At 56.8% G+C, this 24,372-nt stretch overlaps 1 protein-coding gene across 2 annotated transcripts; it reads left to right on the top strand.

Moving 5' to 3' along the window:
* The first annotated feature begins 1,110 nt into the window (after positions 1–1,110).
* On the top strand, positions 1,111–24,357 carry CARMIL2 (capping protein regulator and myosin 1 linker 2). Of its 2 annotated transcripts, XM_062621167.1 has the most exons (40): positions 1,111–1,337; positions 2,440–2,531; positions 2,681–2,731; positions 2,941–3,000; positions 4,204–4,325; positions 5,005–5,102; positions 5,673–5,743; positions 6,338–6,411; positions 7,333–7,408; positions 7,485–7,573; positions 7,915–8,009; positions 8,358–8,444; positions 8,677–8,786; positions 9,154–9,231; positions 9,558–9,634; positions 9,724–9,828; positions 10,287–10,356; positions 10,540–10,621; positions 11,618–11,714; positions 12,019–12,076; positions 12,573–12,745; positions 12,939–13,007; positions 13,631–13,724; positions 13,800–13,895; positions 14,066–14,194; positions 15,166–15,279; positions 15,414–15,589; positions 16,038–16,125; positions 16,503–16,619; positions 17,073–17,139; positions 18,206–18,507; positions 20,114–20,217; positions 20,588–20,984; positions 21,209–21,328; positions 21,622–21,658; positions 21,814–21,882; positions 22,599–22,883; positions 23,032–23,139; positions 23,447–23,557; positions 23,637–24,357. In XM_062621167.1, exons 1-40 carry the CDS (start codon positions 1,256–1,258, stop codon positions 23,789–23,791), a joined length of 4,485 nt encoding a protein of 1,494 aa, XP_062477151.1. In that variant the 5' UTR covers positions 1,111–1,255; the 3' UTR covers positions 23,792–24,357. The 2 variants fall into 2 exon arrangements, with proteins under 2 accessions (XP_062477151.1, XP_062477152.1); XM_062621168.1 differs by lacking the exons at positions 1,111–1,337; positions 2,440–2,531; positions 2,681–2,731; ... (4 more) ...; positions 6,338–6,411; positions 7,485–7,573.
* Positions 24,358–24,372: the final 15 nt, after the last annotated feature.

The following is a 24,372-nucleotide window of genomic DNA, read 5'->3' on the forward strand; positions in this document are numbered from 1 at the left end:
AACCATGGCGTGCTTTCTTCTGCCTCACTGGAGGAAAACTAACAACACCTGCTACTACTTTGTCTTCACATCATTGTAGAAATGATTCTCCAGGTGAAGAGAAGGCAGTTGTATATCGGGGGCATCTTAGGGAGCTATGCAAAACCTAAGGAGGTCTTCAGCAGGAAGTCAGGCAAGTGTGGTAGGCAACCAATGTGGATGAGCAGGAAGAGGAAAATGAAACATGCAGAAAGGAGAAGGGGGGAAACAGGCTGCTCTGAAGGCACAGATGTTGCATGAGCATGCAAGGATGGAGTTGACCGAACCAAAGCTCAGCTGGAGTTGGACTTGGAGAAGCATATGAAGGACGGAAGAACAGCTTCTCTATTAAGAAGGGCTTCAGCAGCAGCAGCAGGGAGACTTCAGAAAAATGCTGAGAGCAGATCTGCTGCTGCGCCCCAGTAGCTTCCTGAGCCTGGCAGGGCAGAGAAACCCTGGGTCCAGTGAAGTCCTGCATGGGGCACAGGAGAGCTTTCTGCTCCACTCTGGAGTGCTTCTGGCCTTTGCCTGGTCCAGAGTGGCAGCAGACTGGTTGATGTGTTCGCTCCAAAGAGGCCACCAAGTCTTTGACCCTTGTGTTTGCTTTGGGGCAGCAGCTTTGTCATTTTGACATGACACTTGAGTCACTCCTGCTATGGAGAAGCTGTGCCTGCAGTGGGCACCAGCACCCATTCCCATCATAGAATCCCAGACTGCAAAGGACCTTAAAGCTCATCCAGTTCCAGCCCCCTGCCATGGACAGGGACACCTTGCATTAGACCAGGTTGCTCAAAGCCCCATCCAACCTGGCCTTGAACACTGCCAGGGATGGTCTCCCATTGCAGATGCCTGCTGTGAGATGGTGGGGCTGGGCTGGAAAGGGTAGAGCTGTTCTTTTCACACCCTTTTCACGCTTCAGGCAGAACCACCTCAGGGAGCTGCAGGACAGGGTTAGGCCATGGACCTGGAACTGTTGAAGGCTGGCACCATGGGGAAGTGCTGGTCTCCTGGCTGGGAGGCAGCAGTGGGGTGTCCTGCTCCTCCGGGTGAAGCTGCACTGAGAAGGGCTGGGCAGTGATGCCAGTGGCTGTGGGCACCATCGCTTTCGCTTTGCTTCTTTGCTCAGGCGGCAAATCTCCTATGACGGGGCAGGAAGAGGCACTGAGTGAGCATTGGGAGGGGGAGGAGGCACCTCCGTGCTTCCTCCCAGCCAGCGCCTTCCCCACAACGCGCAGGGATGCTGCTGGGAGCCCCTCATCACCCACACGCTGACCGAGCCATGGCCGCATCCCACAGAGCCATCCCCACCGAGATCCAAGGTAAATCATCGCTGTTGCCAGGGCATCATGAATGTGGGCAGTGTGGTATGGGGCCTCCTCAGCCCAGGTTTGCTGTGCTGGGGGTGGCAGAGATGCTTTCCGGTTCCTCAGCAGCAGCAGCTGTGGTTCAGGGGGGTCCAGGCAGGGTGTGAGGCACAAGGCTGCTGTTGTTCTCAGAGCTCGTGTTGATTTTGGTGCTTGGGCCAGAAGCATCCCTAGATAAGCATCCCTGGCTCCTCAAGGACATGGTTCTGCACAGCTGAAGCTGTTGTGTTTGTGGGTGCAGCTCCCTGGGGAGGCACAGCCTCAGTTCCCCAGCAGCACAGGAGGGGTGCAAAGTACCCTTGCTCCTGGCATTCTCTCGTTTGATTGAAAAAGCAAAAGTTCTTGGGTCCTGCAGACTCATCAGCTCCAACAAGGGGTAGGAAGGAGCCAGATGGCTGTATCTCCATGATCCAGCTCCACCATGGTGTGCTCCTGGGATGTGTGGCTCAAGCCACTGAACACGGGGGCTCAGCGTCATGAAAACCTGTTGCTTTGGATGGTGATGGGCAGTTATGGTTCTAGTCCTGTTTCTCAGCTGGGAATGAGAAGAGGTTGCAAGCAATACTCACACTGGTCCACAGTGACTGGTTTGTAGATATGGAGAGGTTGGTACCATGACCGCCTGTGCAGGTTGCATCCCCAAAAACTGGAGATGCAGAATAAATCTCTGGGTGCACTGTGGGGAGGAAGCACTTGGGTGCAGAGTTGCTCTCCAGTGGTATATTTGGGAAGGATGGAAGAGAATCCATGATCCTCCTGTTGCTCAGCACCAGCTCCCAGTAAGCAAGGCAACATGTGAGTGTAAACCAGTGGCCCCAAATCCTTGTGCTTGGTCATGGCTGCAGAATATGACGGGGAGGTGGATTTATCACCTGAGTGGTAATCAAGACCCAAACCCAGTGTGCAGTGTGGCTTAGCTGAGAGAGCAACCATCAGGTGTGTGTGGAGAGGGGTTGATTGAGGTGGGGATGCAAGGGATGGTGTCCCCAGGGACAGCAGGGCTGGCAGGAGAGGACAGGGGTGTCCCATCACTTCATGCAGACATTGATCTTCTTAGAGGGCATCACCACCTTCCTGGGGACAAAGGAGGTGCTCCTGGTGATGAGCGTCCAGCTGCAGGTGAAATCCAAGTATGACGACTACATCTTGGTATGTGCAGAGTCTGGCCTGGCTCCTGCTTTCCAAGTTTCCCCAGGCCAGCTCCCAGCCATTCCACGGCTGCAACAGGGGACAGGGGTGGCTCCTGTGTCACCACTGTCTCTTGTGACTCCAATGTCACACTGATATCCCCTGCCTAGGTGCTGACGCCCTGGCGAGCCTATGTGCTGCCAGTGACACTGCCAGTGAGGGTAAGTGATGAGTGGGTCCCAGGAGGGTCTGGGTCTGGGAAGCCCCCTGGATGAGGATGAGGATGGGGTGAAGGGGAAGAGGGCTCATAAAGGCTGGGGGGCATGGCCAGGCACTCCTCAGGCCATGATGAAGGGAGGGAGCTGAGGTGCACTGTTGGATCCGCCTTCTCCATCAGTGCTGGATCCAGTCCTGCTCCTCTCACCCACAGGTTCACAGCAGCTTCAGCTTCCTGGAGGTGAGGGAGATGACAGTGCAAGAGCCCAGCTTGGTGAGTGGCACCAAACACTGGGACAAACCCCTCTGGGGACCCACCACCCGCCATGGCAAACCCTGAACTGGAGCTCACTGAGGAGCCTGGGGCTGTCCCGTCCCCCCATTGCACATCAAGGGTCACCAGTGATAACGTGTGAGAGCTCCACAGGGTATTTATCTCTGAGACACCCCTAAAGAAATCCCCTTATGGCCTTGCCATGGGTACCATCTCAGGGCTGGAGGTGCAGGGAGACGCGCACGGGTGCGGGGGTGAGCGTGGGTGCCTGTTCCCCTCTAGCAGATAGTGCCTGACCGTAGCACCTCAGCTCAGCAGGGACAAGGTGACAAGCTGCTGCTGGCTTACAGAGGCAAAGACAAATTTAGCAGGAGGGTGTTTTAAATCCCAGTAATCCTCTTAGGAGGAGGCGTGAGCAGGGGGCAGAAGTAGCATGTGGGAATTGTGGAGGAGAGGAATGGGTGCCCTGGCTTGGGTGTGTCAGCCAAAACAGGGCCATGGTCCTCCTTAACCTCTTGTCTGTCTTCTGCTCATTAAAGCCTCAGGGGCACCCATGGCCCCAGCCTCCAAACAGGGTTTCTGCTGCATGGCTGCAGGGGAGAAATAAAGGGGAGCTGGGTAGAGAGTGAGGGGTGCTGGGGGTGAGAGCCCAGGGTGAATGGGGTGAAGACATTGGCTGAGCTATGGGAGAGCCAGGGGTTGTTACCCTGCAGGCAGAGCCCCAGGCAGCGGTGGCAGCTCCATCCTCCAGTGATGCCAGCAGATAACTCATCCTGCTCCCACACCTCAATCAGCCTGTAATTAAATCAGGGAGCGTGTTGCCATGGGATTTTTTTCCTGGTAGGAACTAAAGAAGTCTCAAAACCCAATTAGACAAATTCAGGGGGGAAACCTCTGTCCTCCAGCTGAGGCAGGGTCAAGGCTATTCTCACCCTGCTGTCTCGGGCTGCTGCTGCATTAGCTTGGCTTGAATTTGGAGGAGGTTTCTGCCTTATTGCAGCACATTTTGATCTCTTTGATGTATTTTATCTTAAATTCTTGGTGCTTGCAGCCTCCCCTGTGCTCAAGTGCTCAGGTGGGGTTTATAAGCGGCGCCTGAGTGTTTGCAGCAAGGAGCTGGTGGCTGTCACTGCTGTGTCTGGGGGCTTGGGGACACTGTGCTGCCAGCTCACTTGGACATCTCCCACCCTCTGCACCCTACAGGTTGTCATAGAAACAGATACAGCATCTCATGCCTTCCAGTTCATGTCCTCTGATGATTTGGAGCAACTTGTCATCCATGTCACCATGTCTCTTAAGAAGGTCTTTCCAGACTCATCTCCTGGGTGAGGGTCTTCTGCTCCTCAAGGGTAGTTGTGCAGGTACCAGAGCAACTTCTTTGCTCAGAAAAGCCCCACATAGGGTGTCATAGGATCATAGCATCATAGAGTGGTTTGGGTTGGAAAGGACCTAAAGATCATCCAGTTCTAACCCCCTGCCATGGGCAGGGATGCCTCACTCTAGACCATGTCAGCAAGCTCCATCCAACCTGGCCTTGAACACTGCCAGGGATGGAGCGTTCACCACTTCTCTGTGCAGCCTGTGCCAGGGCCTCACCGCCCTCACAGGGAATATATCTAACCTATATCACAGGTTATATCTAACCTGAATTTTCCCCGTATGAGTTTGAACCCATTACCCCTTGTCCGATCGCTACACTCCCTGAAGAAGAGTCCGTCCCCAGCATCCCTGTAGCCCCCCTTCAGATACTGGAAGGCTGCTACGAGGTCTCCATGCAGCTTCTCTTCTCCAGGCTGGACAGACCCAACTTTCTCAGCTTATTGATGGGTTCAAACTACCCCCTTTTAACAGCAGAAACCACCTGTGGTGAAGGCCAGACCCTGCTCCCTGATCATATCCAGATGTTTCTGGCAGCCCTACACACAAGGGCTGTAGCTAAGCATAAAGTGGGGGGGATGCTCTTCTCCTAGCCAACCATTACACACCCCTCTGGTCCTTTCCCAGGACACTGCTCAAGAACTTCCCACCCAATCTGTATGAGAGGATCCAGTGGATCACGGACTCACTGGAGGAGATGCTGCAGAGCAGCCCTGCACCCTGTGGTGAGCCCCCAGCACCTCCCCGTGTTGTGTTGTAGCACACTGAGGGCCATCACAGCTCAGTGTTCATCAACATGAGCTCTGCTGTCAAGCTATCCATGGTGGCTTAGGTTAGAAGGAGCCCTGCTAGTGGGATCTGGTCCCCACCACTCCATCCTATGTGGCAGGAGTAGGATTGAGAGGATGTAGTTCCCCAGAGAGGAGCAAGATGGCTGTGAGGCAAGGTTGCTTGGTGCCCACCCATGAGGACATGCAGCTGTGGATGCTTCACCTGTCTTATACAGCATGGCTCCAGAGCCAGAGGCTTTTCCTGGAGCTTGGTATGAAGATACCTCCATTGTCATCACAGCAATGCATCTTGCCTGGTATCTACACAGATCAAGGAAAGCAAGATACAGCCCCCTGGGCTGTGGGATCACTTTTGGGCTAGCAGCAGACCACACAGGACACTCTGGTTTCTTTGAGGAGGGAAGGGAGAGCTCCCACCATCCCTCCTCTGCCTCATGCTCCTCCCAAGGGTCTCCTCCATGTTCCCACTGGAAGGTCTGCCACCAAACTCCCTTCTCTCTGCAGGGGGGTTCTCGGAGACCTACGCTGCTCTGTGTGATTACAATGGTTTTGCTTTCCGCGAGGAGATCCAGTGGGTAAGCTCTTCTGTCCCATGGAGAAGAGCTGGTGGCCGTGTGTCACTTGGTGGGCAGGGAAGCAGGATGCTCATGGGTGCCTCCATTCAGCAGCCTTATGCAGTTTTGCCTGGCTTGAGTTATCTCTGATCCTCAGTGGGGTGGAATCAAAGTGCAAGTGGGAATGAGATGCTTTGGACCAAGTTGTTTCCCAGACTGCCACTTAAGGAGAGCCCCTGGAAACCTGTGGCCTTGCTGGGTGTCCCTAGCAGAGGAGAACCCCTTTGGGACCACACCATGGCAGGTCTTCCTCTTCCTCTGGGACACTGACTGCAGCCCAACTCTCCCTACACCCCATTCCCACCAGCTTGAGGGCGCTTTGCGTTCTGCTGTCCAGTCCCTACGAGTGGTCCAGCACCCACCAAGCCATGCCACTAACCTGGGACGCATGCCCTGCCAGCAACAGCACCAGGGTGGGGTTAGGCTCAGGCTTTATGCAAGGGGCTCCCAGGGGAGGATCCCCAATGGCTCAGATCTCTCCAGTGACACTGGGCACACAAGCCCTCCCCACCGTCATGTGCTGAGCCTGATCCATGTGTCCACCCATCTGAGCAGGACGTGGACAACATCTATCACAGCCAGGACTGCCGAGAGTTCAACCTGCTGGACTTCAGCCACCTGGAGAGCCGGTGAGTGCCCTTCTGTGCTGCCCATGGATCCCATGCCACACCAGCACTTGTCCTCATCCTCCCTACCCATGACAGGGGTGCCCAACTCAATCCTCTGCTCATGCTAGAAGCTTTGTTCACTTTAGACACTTCAGGCCCACCCCATCTGCAGGCTCACCAAATGTGGTGAGCCCCATCCCATGAGGCTATGGTCCCAGCAGGTTGGGCAGCATCACTCTTCATTTTTAACATTTAATTAAGCCCATGAGCTGCTTGTGGAGGTGAAACCCAAAAGACACGGCAGCTTCTTACCACTCGTGGCTGTCAGGGGTTTCCATATGCAAAGCAGTCAGTGCTGCCCACCCCCAGCACCCCAGACATCTGTTACAATCTTATAATGATGCAGCTTTATGATTTTAACAAAATAGATAACAGATAATCTTATAGCAGAGCCATGAGCTCAGGCAATGCCCAGTGTTGTCCCCATAGAGCTCTCAGCCACATCGCCATCCCAAGAAAGATGGAGCAAGGACTCAGCTCTGCGAGAAGACAGCTGCGGGGCTGGAGTCGAGGTTCTGGGCTGAGTGTTTTGGGAAACAGGATCTGTGTTCACCTAGCCAAAAGGAGATGGTTTTAGAGGTTTCTTTGGACCAGGAAGTCAAAAAGAAACTTGTTTCCACCCGAGCAAGACCTGTATTGTTCTTTACACGCAATTAAAAAGGCCAGAGGCATGAAAATAGTTTGATTTATTTTATTCTCCCTGAGGGAATAATTCGGGGAAGCTGAGCTATGTTTGTGGGTTGTTTTAACCACGTGGGTCCCCAGTCCTGCCCTGTTGAACACTGTATTTGGGCATCCTGAGGTTGGGTATCTTGGGGCACCCATCTGGGACCAGGCTTATCCTAGCCTGGCCCTGACTCCCTCGTCCTTGTCACCCTGCAGAGACGTGGCTCTGAGCGTGGCTGCTTTGTCTTTCAACCTGTGGTTCACCAAGCTCTCCTGCAAGGACTTCAGGCTGGTACGTGCCAATGCTGTGGCTCTGGGCACACTGGAGCTGTCCAGGTTTCCACAAGGGTTCCCTTGTCCTCTGCCAGAACCAGGAGATCTCGGAGCAGCTGCTCTACATGCTCAGCAAATCTGTGACGCTGGAGGAGCTGGTGCTGGAAAATAGCGGATTAAAAGCGTAAGCAAAGGCGTCGCAGGGTGGAGGACCATGGTCTTGGCAGCCTGGAGATGGTCCCCTCATGTGCATGGAGTGGAGAGGTCCATGGACCTCTGTGCTAGGGGGGGTGTTGGTACCTATCCCCTCCAAAACATGCTCACTGGGTGCAGAGACCCTGGAGGCCAGCAAACATCACCCACCCTTGGAGATGCTCTGCTTTCTCTTGCTGGCTCCCCAGATGGAGGTGGTTCTTCCATGGGGGCAGGAGCTGATGGCACATCCCCAGAACGATGCAGGGTTGTTGGCCATGTGTCCTGGAGGTGGCTGTACCTTGGTCAGATGGGTGACCCTTCTCCCCACAGGGACTTTGCACAGAAGATGGCCCAGGCACTCAGCAACCATCCAGACTCTGTCCTGCACACAATTAACCTTGATGGCAACCAGCTGGAAGACAGAGGTACCCAACTTAGAAACACAGAGTCAGCCAGGTTGGAAAAGACCTTTAAGATCATAAAGTCCAACCGTTCCCCAGCACTGCCAAGGCCACCACTGAACCATGGCACTGAGGGCCTCATCTATACGGTGTGTGAACACTTCCAGGGATGGTGACTCCACCACTGCCCTGGGCAGCCTGTTCCAATGCCTGAAAACCTTTTGGGGAAGAAATTGTTCCTCATCTCCAGTCTAAACCTCACCGTGAAAGCTGATGCTCAAGTCTGGATCCCAGGAGCAGTTTCCCCCTGCCCTCAGGCTGTAGCTTAGGATGTGATGCACACTTACCTCAGGGCTCTCTGCTCTTTCATAGGGATCGCTGCCTTCAGCCGGCATGTGGAGAGGTGTCCCAAGGGTCTGCAAAGCCTCAGTTTGGCCAGGACGATGCTCACTGCCAAAGGTAGTGCCCAGTATCCCGCTCACTGCCTGTGTGCTGGTGAAAGGCTGGGCACGGCAGCAGTTGGGGTGAAGCTGGCACCAAAGGGTTGGTTAAAGGGGCTGCAGGAACGCATTGGAAAGGGCATCTTCAGGGATGCGATGTCCTGCTGTAGGGAAGTGCCCGTTCCTTTGCTCCACGGCTCTCCCCATTGCAGGGAACTCAGACATTCATCTCTCCTCCTCTCCTCGAGCAGGGATGAGCATGTTATGCAAGGCCCTCGCAGATAACAAAGCTATCGGATCCTCCCTCCGGCACTTGGACCTCTCTGGAAACCCTGGCTCCCTGGCTGGGGATGACACGAGTGTGAGTGCTGTGATTGGGTGACACTGTCAGGGCTGTGTCCCCAGCATGGTTTGGATGGCTTCAGTCTCCTGGGTCTGCATCCTGCCTTTCAGCACCCAAGGGATGGGGAACTCACATTCGCATCCCCTCCTTGCCCACCCCGGAGCAGCAGGGGATGTACTGGGGACATCCTGCTGCATTTGCTTGTGGGAGAGTGGTAGATGGAGCCAGGATGTGAGCAGTGTGGGTCTGGGTCCCCCCGAGCCAGATTCATCCCTGTGCTCTGCAGGAGACAGAGGGCAGGCTGGAGATGAGATTTATGGGCTGCAGGAGGCTGGAGGGGGGTTCAGGGTCCTGGGCAAAGCTACTGACCCCTCTCTGCCCACAGAAACTGCAGAACCTCCTTCAACAGTGCCACTCACTGTCCCATCTCAGCCTGGCCAGCACGGACTGCCCCTTGGATACTGTGAGTACCTATGGAGAGGGTCCCAGCAATGATCCATCCCCAAATCCATGCTGTGCTGCTGGAGGTGCTGCCACCCCATCCTGTTTGACGCAGGGCTGTGGTTACAGTGTGTTGGGGGGGCAGCCCAATGATCTCCCACTTTGTGCCAACTGCCACGGGCAGGCTGGGGGCCTTGGGACTCAGCAGGAGAAAGAGGGGAGCCCTAGCATGGGGCAGACCCCTTTAGCATCCCTGATAGCTCACCCCACACCATTCCTGGGCTGTGTGAGGGGCTGGGCCTTCGTCAACACAGCTTACATCATTCCCCCCCCCCCCCGCCCCGGCAGCTCTTTGGAGCCCTGGTCCACGGATGCCACACCAGCCTCACCCATCTGGATCTCTCCAAAAACGTGTATTCCCACAAGTAAGGCCCTGGGACAGCAGGGAGGGGACTGTGGTACCCAGGTGGGTGCCAGGTGGCAGATGATGCCACTCTGTGCCCATCCTTTTCAGGAGGGTGAAAACCACCTCCTCTGGCATCAAGGAGTTTTTCAGCCAGGCCTGCGCCCTCAGGCACGTCTCCCTGGCTGGCACCAAGCTGCCAGCAGATGCTGTAAGGTGAGAGGGAACTATGGGTCCACGAAGGGGAACGGATTCAGGGTGAGCATGGTCTTGCAAAGGGAGCACACTCTGCATGTTAAGAGGGCTGGTGAGGAGGATGGATGAGGCAGTGGGGGGGAGAACTCTGGGAACAATGCTCCAGGAGAGGTTTAGACTAGATGTTAGGAGCAATTTCTCCCCAAAGGGTGGGCAGGCATTGGAACAGGCTGCCCAGGGCAGTGGTGGAGTCACCATCCCTGGAAGTGTTCACAAACTGTGTAGATGAGGTCCTCAGCGGCATGGTTCAGTGGTGGCCTTGGTAGTGTTGGGGAGCAGCTGGATTTGGCAGTCTTGAAGGTCTTTTCCAACCTGGTTGATTCTGTGACTTTATGATGTCTTCTCCAGCACCCGCTCCCACCTCTGGTGCGGATGCTTCCGTTGCTTGCACTGATGGGTGGCTTTGGTGGCTTTTCCAGGGCACTGCTGCAAGGGCTGGCGGACAACAGCCACATCAGTGACCTGCGCCTGGATCTCAGCAGTTGCGAGGTGAGAGCCAGCACCCATAGCCTAGCTGGAGGGTCCTATTGTGGTGCTCAAGGAGGTTGCTACCTGTGTGGGAAGCTCCATGCCCCTGTCTGCCGTGGGGCTGGGGTGACCCTCCCGATGGCAGGATCTCATTTGCAGGGCTTCCACTTCCCCTTGTACTGATGTCTTGCTGTTTCTCCCAAGCTGAGATCAGCGGGGGCACAAGTCATCCAGGATCTCATTCCAGTTGCCAGCTCCATCAGTGACCTGGACTTGTCTGACAACGGTAGGTTGCTTCATCCCCACCTGGGGGAGGATCCCCTCCATCTGCAGGTTCAGCCACCATGGACCAGCCCAGCCCCGGGGGCATCTTGAGAGCTTGTAGTAGTCCCCAGGGAAATGGGTAGGGTCTGCTGCACTCATTGCTTCTTGACAGCACTGACTAATGCAGCATTAAGCTGCACTTATCACCTGTGAACATCCTTCCACAGCAGAAGCTGCAGCACTACAGGCTGTGTCTCATGGGGATCAAGGCACCCAGTGGCCAGCAGTGGGCTCATGCCTGAGAAATTACCACCTTATCAGGCTTTTATGGTTCTTAATCCCAAAACCAACCTTCCCCAAGGCAGGCAGTCCTTACATGTGCACTTCTTCCTCTGCTGATGTCCTTCCCAGCATGCCAAGCCTCTTCCACCACTTTCTAGAGCTGCATCCCACGTGGGGAGTGGTGGTGGTGGCCCTGGTTTAGGGGAAGGTGTCTCTGTCTGTGGCAGGGGGTGGGAACTGGATGAGCTTTAAGGTCTCTTCCAACACAAACCAGTCCGGGATTCTATGAAGCTCTTCCCACTACTCTGCAGGAGTTTGCAGCCTCTGCTGATAACCTTGTCCTATCATGGCCTCCAAAACCATGGATGAGTAATCCTAATCACAAATATTACCTCTACCAGCTCCTAATCTGAAAGGCCCCAAACCTTAAAGCAGACCATGCAGCTCAACAGCCAGATGGCTCTAAGAACACTAAGGTTTGGAGTCCTTCAAAAACCTGTTCATACCAGCAGTGCTCCAAAAGCTCACTCCTGTACCCACAATCTTCATCCAACCCTTGCCAAAATATGCTTCTATTTGTTGCCTTCCCAGTAGATAAGCTCTGTGCAGGAGCGACAGTCCTGTATGTGAGTCTTGATGGCTCTGCAGGTCTCCTACAAGGGACCACCTTGGTGTCACCTCTGTGAACTGCTTGGAACATCCTAACATCCTGGTGAGTTTCTCCCGTGTCTCACAGGCTTTGACCCTGACATGGTGACGCTGGTGCTCTCCATTGGCAGAAGCAAGTCCATTAGGCACGTGTCTTTGGGGAAAAACTTCAACATCAAATCCAAGTAAGCACAAAGCTGCAGCACAAGGGCCAGGAGCCATCCTGGCACCCTGCACCCACCTTGACTCTCTCTGCCCATGGGCTGGTTGGGAATGCCAGGGATCATGGTCCTGCCTGCTCCAGACCAGTGGGGAGCCTGGGGCCACGGGGGCTCCATCTCCTGCTCCTGGCACAGTCCTCATGTGATGACAGGGATAGGTCACAACCTTGGAGCAAGAAGAGGAGAGAGGATGGAGCTCTGCCTGCTCCCCTGTGGTTGGGGGTATGTGGGGAGATGCATGTGTAACCTCGCCTTGCCTCTCCCACAGGGAAGGGCTGCTGGATGTCCTGCACCGCATTGTCCAGCTCACGCAGGAGGATGACTGCGTAAGTCCAGCTTGTCCTCAATCACCCCATCCTGCATCCTCTGTGCCTGGGTGCTGTCCTGATCCCTCCCAGCACAGGCTGAGAGCAAACCTACCTCCCTCCTGCTGCCATTCAAATCCTTCTGCTCTTATTCTCCTGGGTCTGAAGCAGATGCTCAGACAGAGAAGCGAGAGCAGTTCCTGTTCATCTGAGAAAGCGGGAGCCTGAGTCTGGCTGAAGGAACAGAGGAGATGCTTGGTGTAACCTGGCTGCAGCCCAGCTTCCCAAAAAAACCCTCTTTCCTCCTTGCTGCCTGCCAGGGATCTGAACTAAATCCAGGGGGTTGCCTCAGCACCGATCACTATCCTCTTTCTTGGGGTTCAGTGTGACTTGGGCTCTCCAAATCTAGCTTCAGTTGCCTGCACCGGCTGCCAGACAGGGATGCTGGCTGTGTCTGCAGGGGAGACATGTCCTGATGTGCCCTGGCCACCTCTCCCCCTCCTTGTCCCCTTTCTAGCCCCTCCAGTCCCTTTCAGTGGCGGAATCACGCCTCAAGCTGGGAACCAACGTCCTGCTGAGTGCCCTGGGCAGTAACACCAGCCTCACCGCTCTGGACATCAGCGGCAACGCCATGGGGGACACAGGGGCTAAGATGCTAGCCAAGGCCCTGCAGATCAACACAAAGCTCAGGTAGTTTTACAGCCCCTTCCAAAGTCCAAGTTTAGGTTTTGCATATCAAGGTTCAGATTTTTACCCCATTTCTAGGCTTTCTTGTGCCTGGAGTCAGCCTTGGGCTCACTATTCCTGGCTCATCCATGGATGCGCACCCTCCTTGGGGCTCTATGGGTGCAGGCAGGGCTCACTCAGGTCCTTCTCTTTGCAGGACTGTGGTTTGGGACAGGAACAACACAACTGCTCATGGGCTCCTGGAGGTGGCTCAAGCTTTGGAGAGGTAAAGAAGGAGATGCTTGGTCCTCGTGTTTTGTACCACCATGCAAAAGAACCTATGGCACCAGGATGTCACCATCCACAGGGCCTTTTGTCCCCGTGAAGCAGCATCATGCAGTGTACAGGTCCCAAGGGAGCTGGTCCACAGCTTCGGCCTTGCAGCCAGCAAAGCAACCTGCCACCAATTTGGTGATGACACCTTCATTACCCACCTCAGGGTCTCCCACGGCTCTGCATCCTAACCCAGCAGACAAGGCAACCCTCAGCAAGCATGGGGGATCTGCTGTTGGTGAAGATGTGACACTCCCCTCCTCCCTGTGCATGAAAGATGGGTAGAGGTTGTCCACCTGCCAAATACACCATCAGATCTGGTGTCTGGCCATGCGAGTCCTCTAAAGGTGTGAATAAAGAGGGATGGATGGAGAACCTGGGCAGGTGGTCACCGCTGCCCTGTTGGGGTTTGTGATGGCAAACCATCACCAAATCCATCTACAGGGCTGGACCATGGGGCAATGTCTGGGCTGCTTTTGGGTGGAGTGTTATGTCTGTGGGGACATGTACTGTGGGGATGAGCCCCATGAGGCTGATGGAGGCTCACCATGGCCACATGAGGCTCTCCTCCTACAGGAACTACACCCTCAAATGCATGCCCTTGCCAATGAGTGACATGGCACAGGCATACCGCAGCCATCCCGAGAAGACAGAGCAGGCTGTGCACAAGGTAGGGGACACGGGCTGGGGGACATGGGGCTGGGTGCCCCAACACCCACTGCTCATGGCCTCCTGCCCACTGCAGCTCCAGTCCTGCCTGACAAGGAACCAGCTCCGGCACCGGTTGCCTGTGTGCACCTCACGGCCGCAGAACGACATCCTCACCACCTCTTCTGAACAGGTTTGCATGGGACCATATGGTATCCCCAGTTATTAGGCAAGGATGCTCTGGGGGGCTGCAATCTGTCTGTGCCCCTATTGCCCCATCACTACATCCTCTGGGAAAATGATGGTGAGGAAGGAAAGCGGCAGTGCTGCTCTGGGTCATAACGCAACCTCTCTGAACTCCAGATGGTGAATGAGACCTGCCTGAGTGTGCAGAAGCATGTGGACATGCTCAGCATGTGCGTAGGAAGGGAGGTGGAGGAGGACATCGTCTCTGCTGAGGAGGCTATCAGGAATGCCAACCTCTCCGTCAGTGTGAGTCTGCTGCAGCGGAAACCCCACAGCAAACCCGGCTTTCATGTGGGATCGAAGCGGGATATCAACTAGTTAATGACATAATTAACCACCAGCCACGGAACACAAAGACCCTCAATGCCCCAGACACACATCACCAAGGGCAAGCTGTGAACTTCTGAGTCCCCTTCAAGAACAAGGCCCAACATGTCCTTCATCACCTTCCCCCAGGGGCATACAGTTGCATACACTCCCTGCGATTGGGGTTTACAAATGCAGTCCCTCTTCAGCAAGAGCCCTCACCCTGTTCATGCACCCTCCATAGGAGAGGCAGGTGCTCCAGCTTTGGCACACCCCAAAACCCACAGATGCCCATACTGGTGAGAAACTCTCCCCACATCCCAGAGGGGACCCTCCTTGGGACCCCGTCATCCCACACTAGATGGGCACAGTCCAGTGATGAGGATGCTCTATCAGCCCATGATGAAGGCCACTGCATTGGCTGGGTGGCTCCTGGTGCTGTCAGCCCTGGGCTGATCCTCCTGATCCCACTTCTCTCTTCTCATCACACCTTTGCCTCCTCTGCTTCTCTTCAGACCACCTCCTTTTCTTTTTTCCCAACTCTTTTGGTACCCCACTGGGTACTTAATCCAGTGGAGATGATAGGATTTAAGAGGACAGTACTGACGGTGGAAAGGTGGTGAAAAGAATGAGAAAGGGTCTCCCCTGATGTGGGCAGCAGCATGGTTGCATGAAGGGGCTGAAGGTCAGTGGGTAGTGGGGAGCAGCTGAGGGTCCATCTGGGGAACACAGGGACCCTGAGGGGCCATGATGCCCAACCCTGACCCACATAGAAGGTGGCTGGGTCTCCCCAGTTGTTGTAGACAATGTTCTTCCATGGGGCAGCCACGGATATGGGCTGTATATGGAAGGATGGAAAGCAAGAATGAAGTGGCATGGGATGATCCACACTGTCTCTCTTCCCATGGCAGATCCTGCCCCTCTTGTATGAAGCAGGAAATAGCCCATACCAGAACAGCAAGCTGCAGCACAAGCTGGAGTGTCTCACGGAGGAGGCATCACAGACCTGCGGCCGGGAAATCCAGGTGGGAACCCACAGGAAGCTGCCAACAGCATGGGATGATCGTTGTCCTCAGCCCAAGGATAAGAGACATAGCATCTCCACATGAATCCTGATAGAAAAGATACCAAAACCTCCCCTTTCCTCCCCAAACTCCAGGCAATCATGCAGGCAGTGCTGGACACAGTGCACAGGCTGTGCCCAGCTGTGGTGCAGAAGAGCAAAGTCAGGGACCAGCTGGTCAATGCCATGTCAGAGAGGATCTACCTCCAGGACCACCTCAACCTCAGCACTGTCCTGGACCAGACGGTCACTGATGTCTTCAGCAAGCTGAGGTGGGTGATGTGCTGTTCTTCATTCTCACTCGGTGGCTGGCTCTCACCCATGGGTTTAGATGAGGATTTGAGGAACTCCATACCAACTGCTCCCTTCCTTATGTGATGGTGTGCTGGGTCCTGCTGCTATGTTTTTCCAGCTGTGGTTTTGCTTCCCGTTTGGATCTTGTTCAATGTTCCCTAGGGAAGTCCCATGACATGATGTTCCTGCAGGCACACCCCTGTGGCTGTCAAAGGGGAGCCCTGACCATAAATGAGGGGATGCACTTGCATTCTTCACCCCAGACAGTACCTGCTCCCATTCCTGATCCCAGCAAGCAGGAGCCCATGGTGTTACCCTGGGTGTCCCTCTGAGTGCATCCACCCAGCAAGGCTGTTAGTGGGGGGCTCGCCCTGTGGCTTGCAGGGCTATGGGTGATGGCCCTGACACCCTTTTTCCTGCTCCCAGTGAAATCAAGCTGTCTGTCACCTCCGCCGTGGCCGACTGCATTATGGATGCTGTGCTGGGAGATCTGCTCACTGCCCAGCGCAAACTGGTGAGCTGCCAGCACCTCGGCAATGGGAAATGGGATGTGGGATGTGGGTCTGGGTACCCCAGCATTGCCCAAGCACCAACTACTGTTATGGTCACGGATTTGCTGGCTGGGAAGCAGGACAATTCCCACTCAAGTTGGTTTTGCTACCAAGTAATCCTCTCCCAGTGCAGTCACAGCAGCATTAAGGTCCTGAGTGAAGCCACCACATGGTGGGGGGTGCCAGGGTGAAGCTGGGCACTGGCTGCTCGTGCCTGGGGCTGGCAGCCTGCTAATCAGGCCTAAATCCGCTCACAAATCCCGGCCACAGGCAGGGAATGGAGCTGCACGAAGCACACAGGGCGGCTGGGGATAATCAAAGCGCTTCCTAATGGTTTTAGGTGGAGAGCTTCCCCAAGCAGGGGCTCAACCTCCCCGCGCTGCTGCCAGAGCTGGCTGAGGATGATGCCGTGGCACTGGCAAGGGGCAGGAATCCTCCTGACCCTGCTGCAGAGGAGGTAGGGTCTGACCCCGCTGCCATTGCATGATGCCTGGCTATAACCGCCTCTTATCCGCCTTAACGGATGATGCCAGGCTTAACGGGGCTGCATTTACCCCCAGCACCCCCCTAGGGCAGTGCCAAGGCAATTAGTGCTGGGAAATGGCACTTTTGGCCTGCCCAGCCATGCTGCCTGCACTGCTGGCACTGGGAGCATGTCCTTGTGGTGGTCCAGGCTTTTCTGGTTGCTTTGGGAACTGGGATCCAACCTGGCACAGGGTTCTGACCAGAAAAGCAACACATCTGGCATCATGTGTGGTTTCAGTGCTGGACCAAGATGAAGGGATGCAGCCCTGGGGGTGATGGAGGGGTTGCACCCATCCCTGTGGCTCTGGTGCACCATGCCATGGATGCCACTTGCCATGGCCAGCTTGCCAGTGCTGAAGCCACCACCACCCCTCTTTCCTTGCAGTACAAGATGGCCCTGCGGAGGAAAACCAAGCATTTCAGGAGCATCCGGCCCACGCCAAGCGTAAGAAGTAAGATCACTCTGCAGCTTTCCCTCTGACACAGCACAGGGTGTGCTGTGCCATGGCCACGGGGTGTGACAGAGCAGGGGGGGCCAGCAGAGCCCCATGATGATGGGCAAGGCCCCCATGGTGGTGAGCAGAGCCATGATGATGCTACAGGCAGCGGGCAGTGCCTGGCAAGGGTCTGCCTGTCCCCTCTGGGGAGTCTCTCTCAGTGTTGTGGTGTGGGTCCATAGGCAAAGATCACCTTGAACCTGGCTCTTCTGCTGGTCTTGGGGGTCAGCTAGCAGTGGGATCCCTCCCCATAGGGAGGGGGTGGGAGGTTTGTGGCATCTCCCCCTTACCCATCACGGATCACCCTGAGCATGGGCTTCACCGAGCCACCCAGCACCCTGGGACCCAGCACAGGGGAGGAGATGGTGCTGCTGATGCTGCCTCATTGAGCCCTGCATGCCTGGGGGGATTTAGGGGGGCACAGGTAATGAGCAGCTGATGGGCAACTTTGGCTTCTACGGGTTTTCCCTGTGATGTGTGTTTGGCTTTGGCTGAAGCAGAGCTTGCACTGGACCCCCATGCCTGGCACCTGGGTTTCCTCTGATGTCCCCAAGCCCAGCAGCATCCTGCCTCCCATCCGCTGGGGGGATGAGGAGCTGCCTGCAGAGCAAATGGTTGTGCGTTGGTGGGTGCTGCTCCTGGGGCCGGCACTGGTGGTACTTGCACCACACAGTTGCTACTTGCTGCAGGGATTTCTGCCCGAGCATCTCCCCTCCCACATCCCCCCAGCATTCTCCCTCCTCATTCCCCCACCACCCTCCCTCTTCCTCCGCATCCCCCCAGCATCCCATGCACACACACTTCCAGGGACCGCAGCAGGATCCATCCCTGGCTACGCCACAAAGCTGCTGTCCCGGGAGCAGCCACGCAAGCTCTGGCTGGGTACGGCTACGCTCCGTCCCACGGCACAGCCAGGGCCACGCTGACCCTCCGCGGGTGGGTGAAGGTGATGATGATGGTGACGATGATGATGAGGCCTGGAGAGGCTGGTTGCCAACCGGGACCCTCTCGCCCTTGGTAGGTGTCTCGGAGCTGGAGCCGGCGGCAGGCAGGGACGCGAGCGGGCTCCGAGCTCACCGGGCGCCGCCGTCGCTCAGCCCCGCCGCGCCGGCACGCCCTGCCTCCACAAAGGATGCTGAGCCTGCGAGCGGCTCGCTCCCCTCCACGCAGCCTGCCACCGCCGCCACCAGATCCCTTATGGACCTGCCGACCGCCGCCGGATCCCTCATGGACCTGCCGACTGCCGGCGAGAAGCTGGAGCATTGCACCAAAGCCAGGCCCCGACCCAACCGCCGGCATAAGCAGCCGCCCAGCAAGCCCAATGTAAGCAGGGAGCAAACCGTTGGTAAGGGTGGATTTTCGGGGGGGGGGGTGTCCCTTCATTTTGTCACTTGGGTGGGTTATTGCAGCTGGTATTTGTGGCAAGACAGGGAAATGAGATGCGGGAAGCTGCCGCTGGTTTATTATCCTGCATTTCGGCTGCTGCCGGATCCTCCTCGGGGGAGGGGGGAGTCCAAAAGCATGGGCAGAGGGAGCTGGGAAGGGGTGAGGGAAATCCTTCATCCCCTTTCCTGCTGCCCACTGGGAGATGCCAGCCGGTGGGAGCAGCAGGGATGGAAAGCTGCAGAGTTTGGGTGCAGAGGGGCCAGTGCCTTCAGCAACGGCTTCAGATGCTGCTCTCCTCCTAATTTGCTCCCCCTCATCCAAAACCATCGTCTCTCAAGTGCCAGCAGCCACTATGGCTCCTGATGATGCTGATGTGGGGCTCTGCAGGACACAGCAGGGTGGATATACACCCCCCCCCTCCCCCCCCCAGTCAAATGTTGAGCACTGGGGATCCTGCTTTTTCAACCCCCTTCCCCAAGAAAAAGTAACTTTTGGGTGCAGTCAGTGGAGAGTCCGGCTCCGTCGCTGTCCCCAGGGCTAGATCCTGCTGGCATTACCTTGTCACTATGCCACCATGATGCAGCTGGATCCTTCCACCCATTGGAAAGCCCTGGCTTGTATGGCTGCAGTAGTGCTTGCCCTTGGACAATGGTGGAACCACAGGGCCGGAGGAGAGGCAAGAGCCATTTCTTTCTTGGGCAAGCCTTGAGCAAGGACAGGCTTTGACAGATGCAACATGACAGGGAGAGCAGATCTCAGATGGCTGGAACAGCTCCTGAGCAGCATCAATCCAGCCATAATGAAAAGTCATTATGGATTGAAATGCCACGGGTGGTGGAGCACTTCCATCTCACCCATAGGGAGCCACCAGTGCAGTGCCACATGCCAGGGTGAGGCAGGTGCCATGGTGCAAGGCTTGGCCCATGCTTTGCCATGGGGAAGGAGTGGGTAGCCTTCATGCAGGTGGTGTTGGCACTCCAAGGTTGGACTTGAGGATAAGCACCAGCCTGAAGGATGCAGATGTGGGTCCACACAGGTCACATGATCCATCACCCACAGCAGCATGGGTGTCCCTCCCTTGGAGCACAGATGGAGAAAGCATCTCTGCCAAAGGCTTCTCCCATGGGGACAGTGGGGTCAGAGACCTGGCCCAGCCCTAGGAAGGCTTCAGCAAGTTTTACCATCATGTGTCAAGGAGGGGAGGAGGCACCTTACCTGTGTGCAGCACAGGGGTGCCTGAGCATGTAGGAGTGCCATACATGTGTGTGGAGCCGCCAGCACCCTACACGTGGCACCCAGCAGGGTGCAGCAGGCTATCAGGCAGGGCAAACAGTTGTCAGGAGTTCCTGATGCCCCAGGGATGCAGTAGGATGATTAGAGTTGGGATGCAGCTGATAACACCATGGTCTGGCTTTCATGCTGGATCCACAGTGAGACAGAGGGTGCCAGCACCCATCCTGCACGGGCACCCACTTGTCAGTGCACAGGTATGGGTGACACATGTTCATGTGTGGAAGTCTCTGATAGCTGCACTTGCTCTCAGGTGCAGCCCGTGGCCTGTGAGAACAGCGAGGACAGGAGCATCACCCGCGTGGATGAGGGGCTGGAGGACTTCTTCGGCAAGAGACTCATCACAGGGGAGCTGCCGTAAGCCCAGGGGGTGCTCATGGCCCCGCACCCCTCCCCAGGGCTTGGGCAAGACCCCTGCCTTCACCTTCCCTACAAATGGTCCCAGTGCCAAGGAGATACTGGGGGAAACATAGCACTCAGGGGCACTACCGAGGGCAAGGCTGATGGGAGAGGGCTGGGATGGCAGCCATGGGGCAGAGAATGTGTCCAGCACCCCATGGCCATAAGACTGGGAAGGCAGTGGGGCATCACCTACAGGGTCCCATGCTGGGAACATCATCTCAGGTGGGATTTCCAGGGTCTAGATCCATCCCTTAGAGGTGGGAGGGGATGGGGGAAGGAAATGCAGCCCAGAGTTCACCTTTCCCAATGCTCCATCTCCCTCCAGCCCCACGGCTCCAGAGACCTGCCCTGGATCAGCCCCGCTGGCTCCCTCCAGCTCCCGCACCCTCAAGAAGAAAATCGGGATTTTTTTTGCCTTCAAGAAACCCAAATCCAGCCGGGGCTCGAGGTGTGAGAAGGACCCCGAGGGCGCCCCCCGGAGCAGGCGCTCGATGCTCACTGACATTTTACGGGCGCCCAGCAAGGCGAGCGAGGCAGGGAAGCCCCTGAGCAGATCCGAGGAGGGGGAGCTCGCTGCCGAGCCCCGCACAGAGCCTGAGCACTGCCAGACCCCTGGCTCTGCCCGCCGGATCAGGCCCAAGTACTCACGGGAGGGCAAATCCCAGTCACTCATACTGCTGTCCGGGGAGGATGAGGACGCACTGGGGGTCAGGCAGGACAAGGTAAGCACCACCACCGAGCCACCGCTGCTGCTCCGCTCACCTGGTGGGTGCTGCTTCCAGGCAGACCCAGGTGGTGGGGTCTGCCAGGCACCACATGGGGACACTGGAGTGGTGGCTGGGTTGTGGCCATGCCTCCATCACTCAGGGGTATGGCTGGGGCTGGGGACCTGGGTGGGTGCTGTGGTGGGTGCTGTGCCTCTGGCAGGGCTGTGTGTGTCCTGCAGAAGAGGCAGCTGGAGAAGAGCTACGGGGAGCTGCCCGGCTCCTTTGAGCAGCGTGTGCAGGTCATGCTGCACCGCATCGGCATCACCAAGGGCCAGGCTGCCGAGGGCAAGAAGCAGCAGGTAGGTAGAGGACAGATCCTGCACCCAAAGGGTGGGTGGAGGCGGTGGTCCATGGGGTGGGGGTGCCTGTGCCGCTGCTGCCCGTGCCCTCTCTCCTGTCACCTAACCCTCTTCAAGGGGAACGAAATATGGACTCCCGCTCACAGCATGGTGTCTGTCTGTCCCTCCTTCCCTGTGTGCACCCATCCCCTGCAGCCACCCCAGAGCTCAGCAGCACCCTGCCCTCTGCATCCATCATCCCTGAGGGTAATGCCACCCTGACCCCCCCTCACCAGGTTTATTTCCCCTTGCAGAGCAAAGACAGCGAGATCAAGAAAGCTGGCTCTGATGGTGAGGAGTTGCATCCTCCCCCTGGCACCCATGGGTGGGCACGGGCATGTCCCCTTGGGCTCCCAGCTATGGGCCCCAGCACTCCCTCTCACTTGGTGCTGGTGGCATGGGGCAGACCCAGGTCACTGATGCTGGCTTGTGTCTTGTGCTTGCAGGGGATATTGTGGACAGCTCTGCAGACTCACCCCCATCCCTGAAGGTCCGCACGCACTCTATGTCCACAGGTAAGTCACTGAAGTGGGTTATGGGAGGGTCACACCAGCCCCCAGAGCAGAGGGGTCTATCCCCTCTGCTAGCACCAAGGAGTGCTAATGGGGACTGCTGGGCACAGGCATGGGCATTTGGGCAGGGACCCACCCTTGGGACAATGCCCAGTGCTGGTGACAGTGGATGGAAACCAGTACCTGGGGTGGCTGCAGACTGGTTCCCAGCACATAGGATGATCCCATCCCCTGGGGTCTTGAATCCTGTGTTCAGTTCTGGGCCCTCAAGACAACAGAGACACTGAGGTGCTGGAGCGGGTCCAGAGAAGGGCAGTGGAGTGGAGAAGGCTCAGGGGTGCCTGTATCGCCCTCTGCAACTGCCTGACAGGAGGATGGAGCCAGGAGGTGGCTGGTCTCTGCTCCCAAGGAACAAGGGATAGGACCAGAGGAAACAGCCTCAAGCTGCACCAGGGGTGGTTTAGACTGGATGTTAGGGACAATTTCTTCCCCAAAGGGTGTTCAGGCATTGGAACAGGCTGCCCAGGGCAATGGTGGAGTCACTGTCCCTGGAAGTGTTCACAGACCATAGACGAGGCCCTCGGTGACATGGCTCGGTGATGGCCTTGTCAGTGCTGGGGAGCAGTTGGATGTGGTGATCTTGAAGGTCTTTTCCAACCTCACTTATTCCATGGTTCTATCCTTACTGCACACCCGTGGCTCTGTCCCACCCCCCACAGACACACCGTTCCACAGCCCGGCTGCCGTGGTGGAACCCCAGCCAGCCTGGAGACCCCTTGGGAAGCTGCTTCCCGCTGAGCCGCAGGGCACCAGCTCCCAGCAGCCCCGGCATTCCTTCATCCTGGCCGATCTCAGCACGGTGCCAGAGCTGGGGCCCCGGGAGGGCTGGAGCAGCAGCCTGCCGCGGCTGGGTCGGAGTGTGCCGGTGGCCTTGCCACGCAGGGTCAGCCACGGCGGGGAGGCAGGGGCCAGCAGCCACCTGCCCACACCACCCGACACTGAAGGTAAGGATGTATGAGCCCATGGGGTCCTTCTTCCCACTGCTGGCCTGTTCCTTGGAAATGACGGCAAAAAGGGACCCAGCACTGGGTGTAGAGAGGTCTGCCAGTGAGGTTGGGGTGCTGCAGGCTCCCCATTCCCACTGCTTCTCAGACAACCAGTTGACGCCACGGCTGGCAGTGCCATGGGGGATCGGCCGCCGAGCTGTGTCCATTCATGAGGAGCAGCTCAGGGAGCCCGAGTGCCTGGCGGAGCTGGGAAGTAAGTGGGGGCTGGAGTAGGACCACGAGCACCCCTCACACCCCACCCACACCAGAGGAGGGAGGTGCTGGCTCGGTGGCATTCTTTTGCCTGGTGGTGCTACCTGTCCCAGCTCATGGGTGGCCATCCACGGTGCTGGGGTGATGGATGATGACATCATTGCACCGGGAAGATCACATGGGAGACTTGGCACTGGGATTGGCTCCTGCAGCAGCCTGGCTGCCTGAGCTCTCAGGCAGAAAGGGGGAAAGAGTCAAGCAATGGGGCTGGGTAACCATAACGTGGGGCTGGGTTGTGTCTCTCCCAGTGGGCAGCGTCCCCCTGCGCCTGCGGCGGTCACCTGTACTCAGACGAAAAACAAAGCATGAGTCCCTCCTGGAGCCAGACAGAGAGCCCAGAGTGTCCTTCAATGCTGCAGGTGAGATAAGATGCTCCCCTCAGTTGCAAGGTTTGGGGTACAGAGGGTTCCTCTGCACTCACACCAGCACACTCCGTAGGGGCCGCACTGCAGGACTGGCCTCATGCTGGCCTAGAACAGCTGCAGGCTGGAGCAGGCACTGCCGGCGAGTGGCCACAAACTGTTGGGAATGCACAAGACTCAGCAGCCATAGACCAAAGACCAGGCCGGGGGCAGCCAGCCCTGGGACAGTGAAATGCCTGCATGCTACTGCGCTGCTCCCAAGAAAACCCTGCAAGGAAGCACACTGTGCCGGGGGATTGGCAGCTGGGGCGCAGGAATGCTCCATACCAGGCCAACGATGATCACTCACCTTCTGCTGCAGGGATGGACATCACCCATGAGGACAGTGACGCCCAGGGACCGTGCCAGAGCCCTCAGGATGCTCTGAGCACATCACCTAAGCAGATGGCCTCCTCTACCGCTGCAGGGGTAGCTGGTGGTTTTAGGATGCAGAAACTTTGAGTACATGTTATCAGGGCCCTTTCACCACCACAGCCCCAACCCCACCAGGTACCAGCCCCTCAAGACGCAGGTTTCCATCGGCGGGACCATGACCCACAGCATTCCAGCATGCAGCCCAGTGCCAGCCCCACAGCTCTCCCAATTGCACCAGCATTATCTCAACACCCAAGCAGCTTTCTCCTGTGTTGACCTCCGCTCTGGACCAAACCCATTCCTTACACGGATATTTACGACAAAGCAGAAAGATGCTTCTTTTTTGTTTAGTTGTTTTGGGTTTTTTGCCTTTTTTTTTTTTTTAATACAAGAGCTGT

The sequence above is a fragment of the Pezoporus occidentalis genome, unplaced genomic scaffold, assembly GCF_034315485.1.
Source record: "Pezoporus occidentalis ecotype Australia unplaced genomic scaffold, CSIRO_AGI_Poc_V1 ctg229, whole genome shotgun sequence".
Taxonomy (NCBI): domain Eukaryota; kingdom Metazoa; phylum Chordata; class Aves; order Psittaciformes; family Psittacidae; genus Pezoporus; species Pezoporus occidentalis.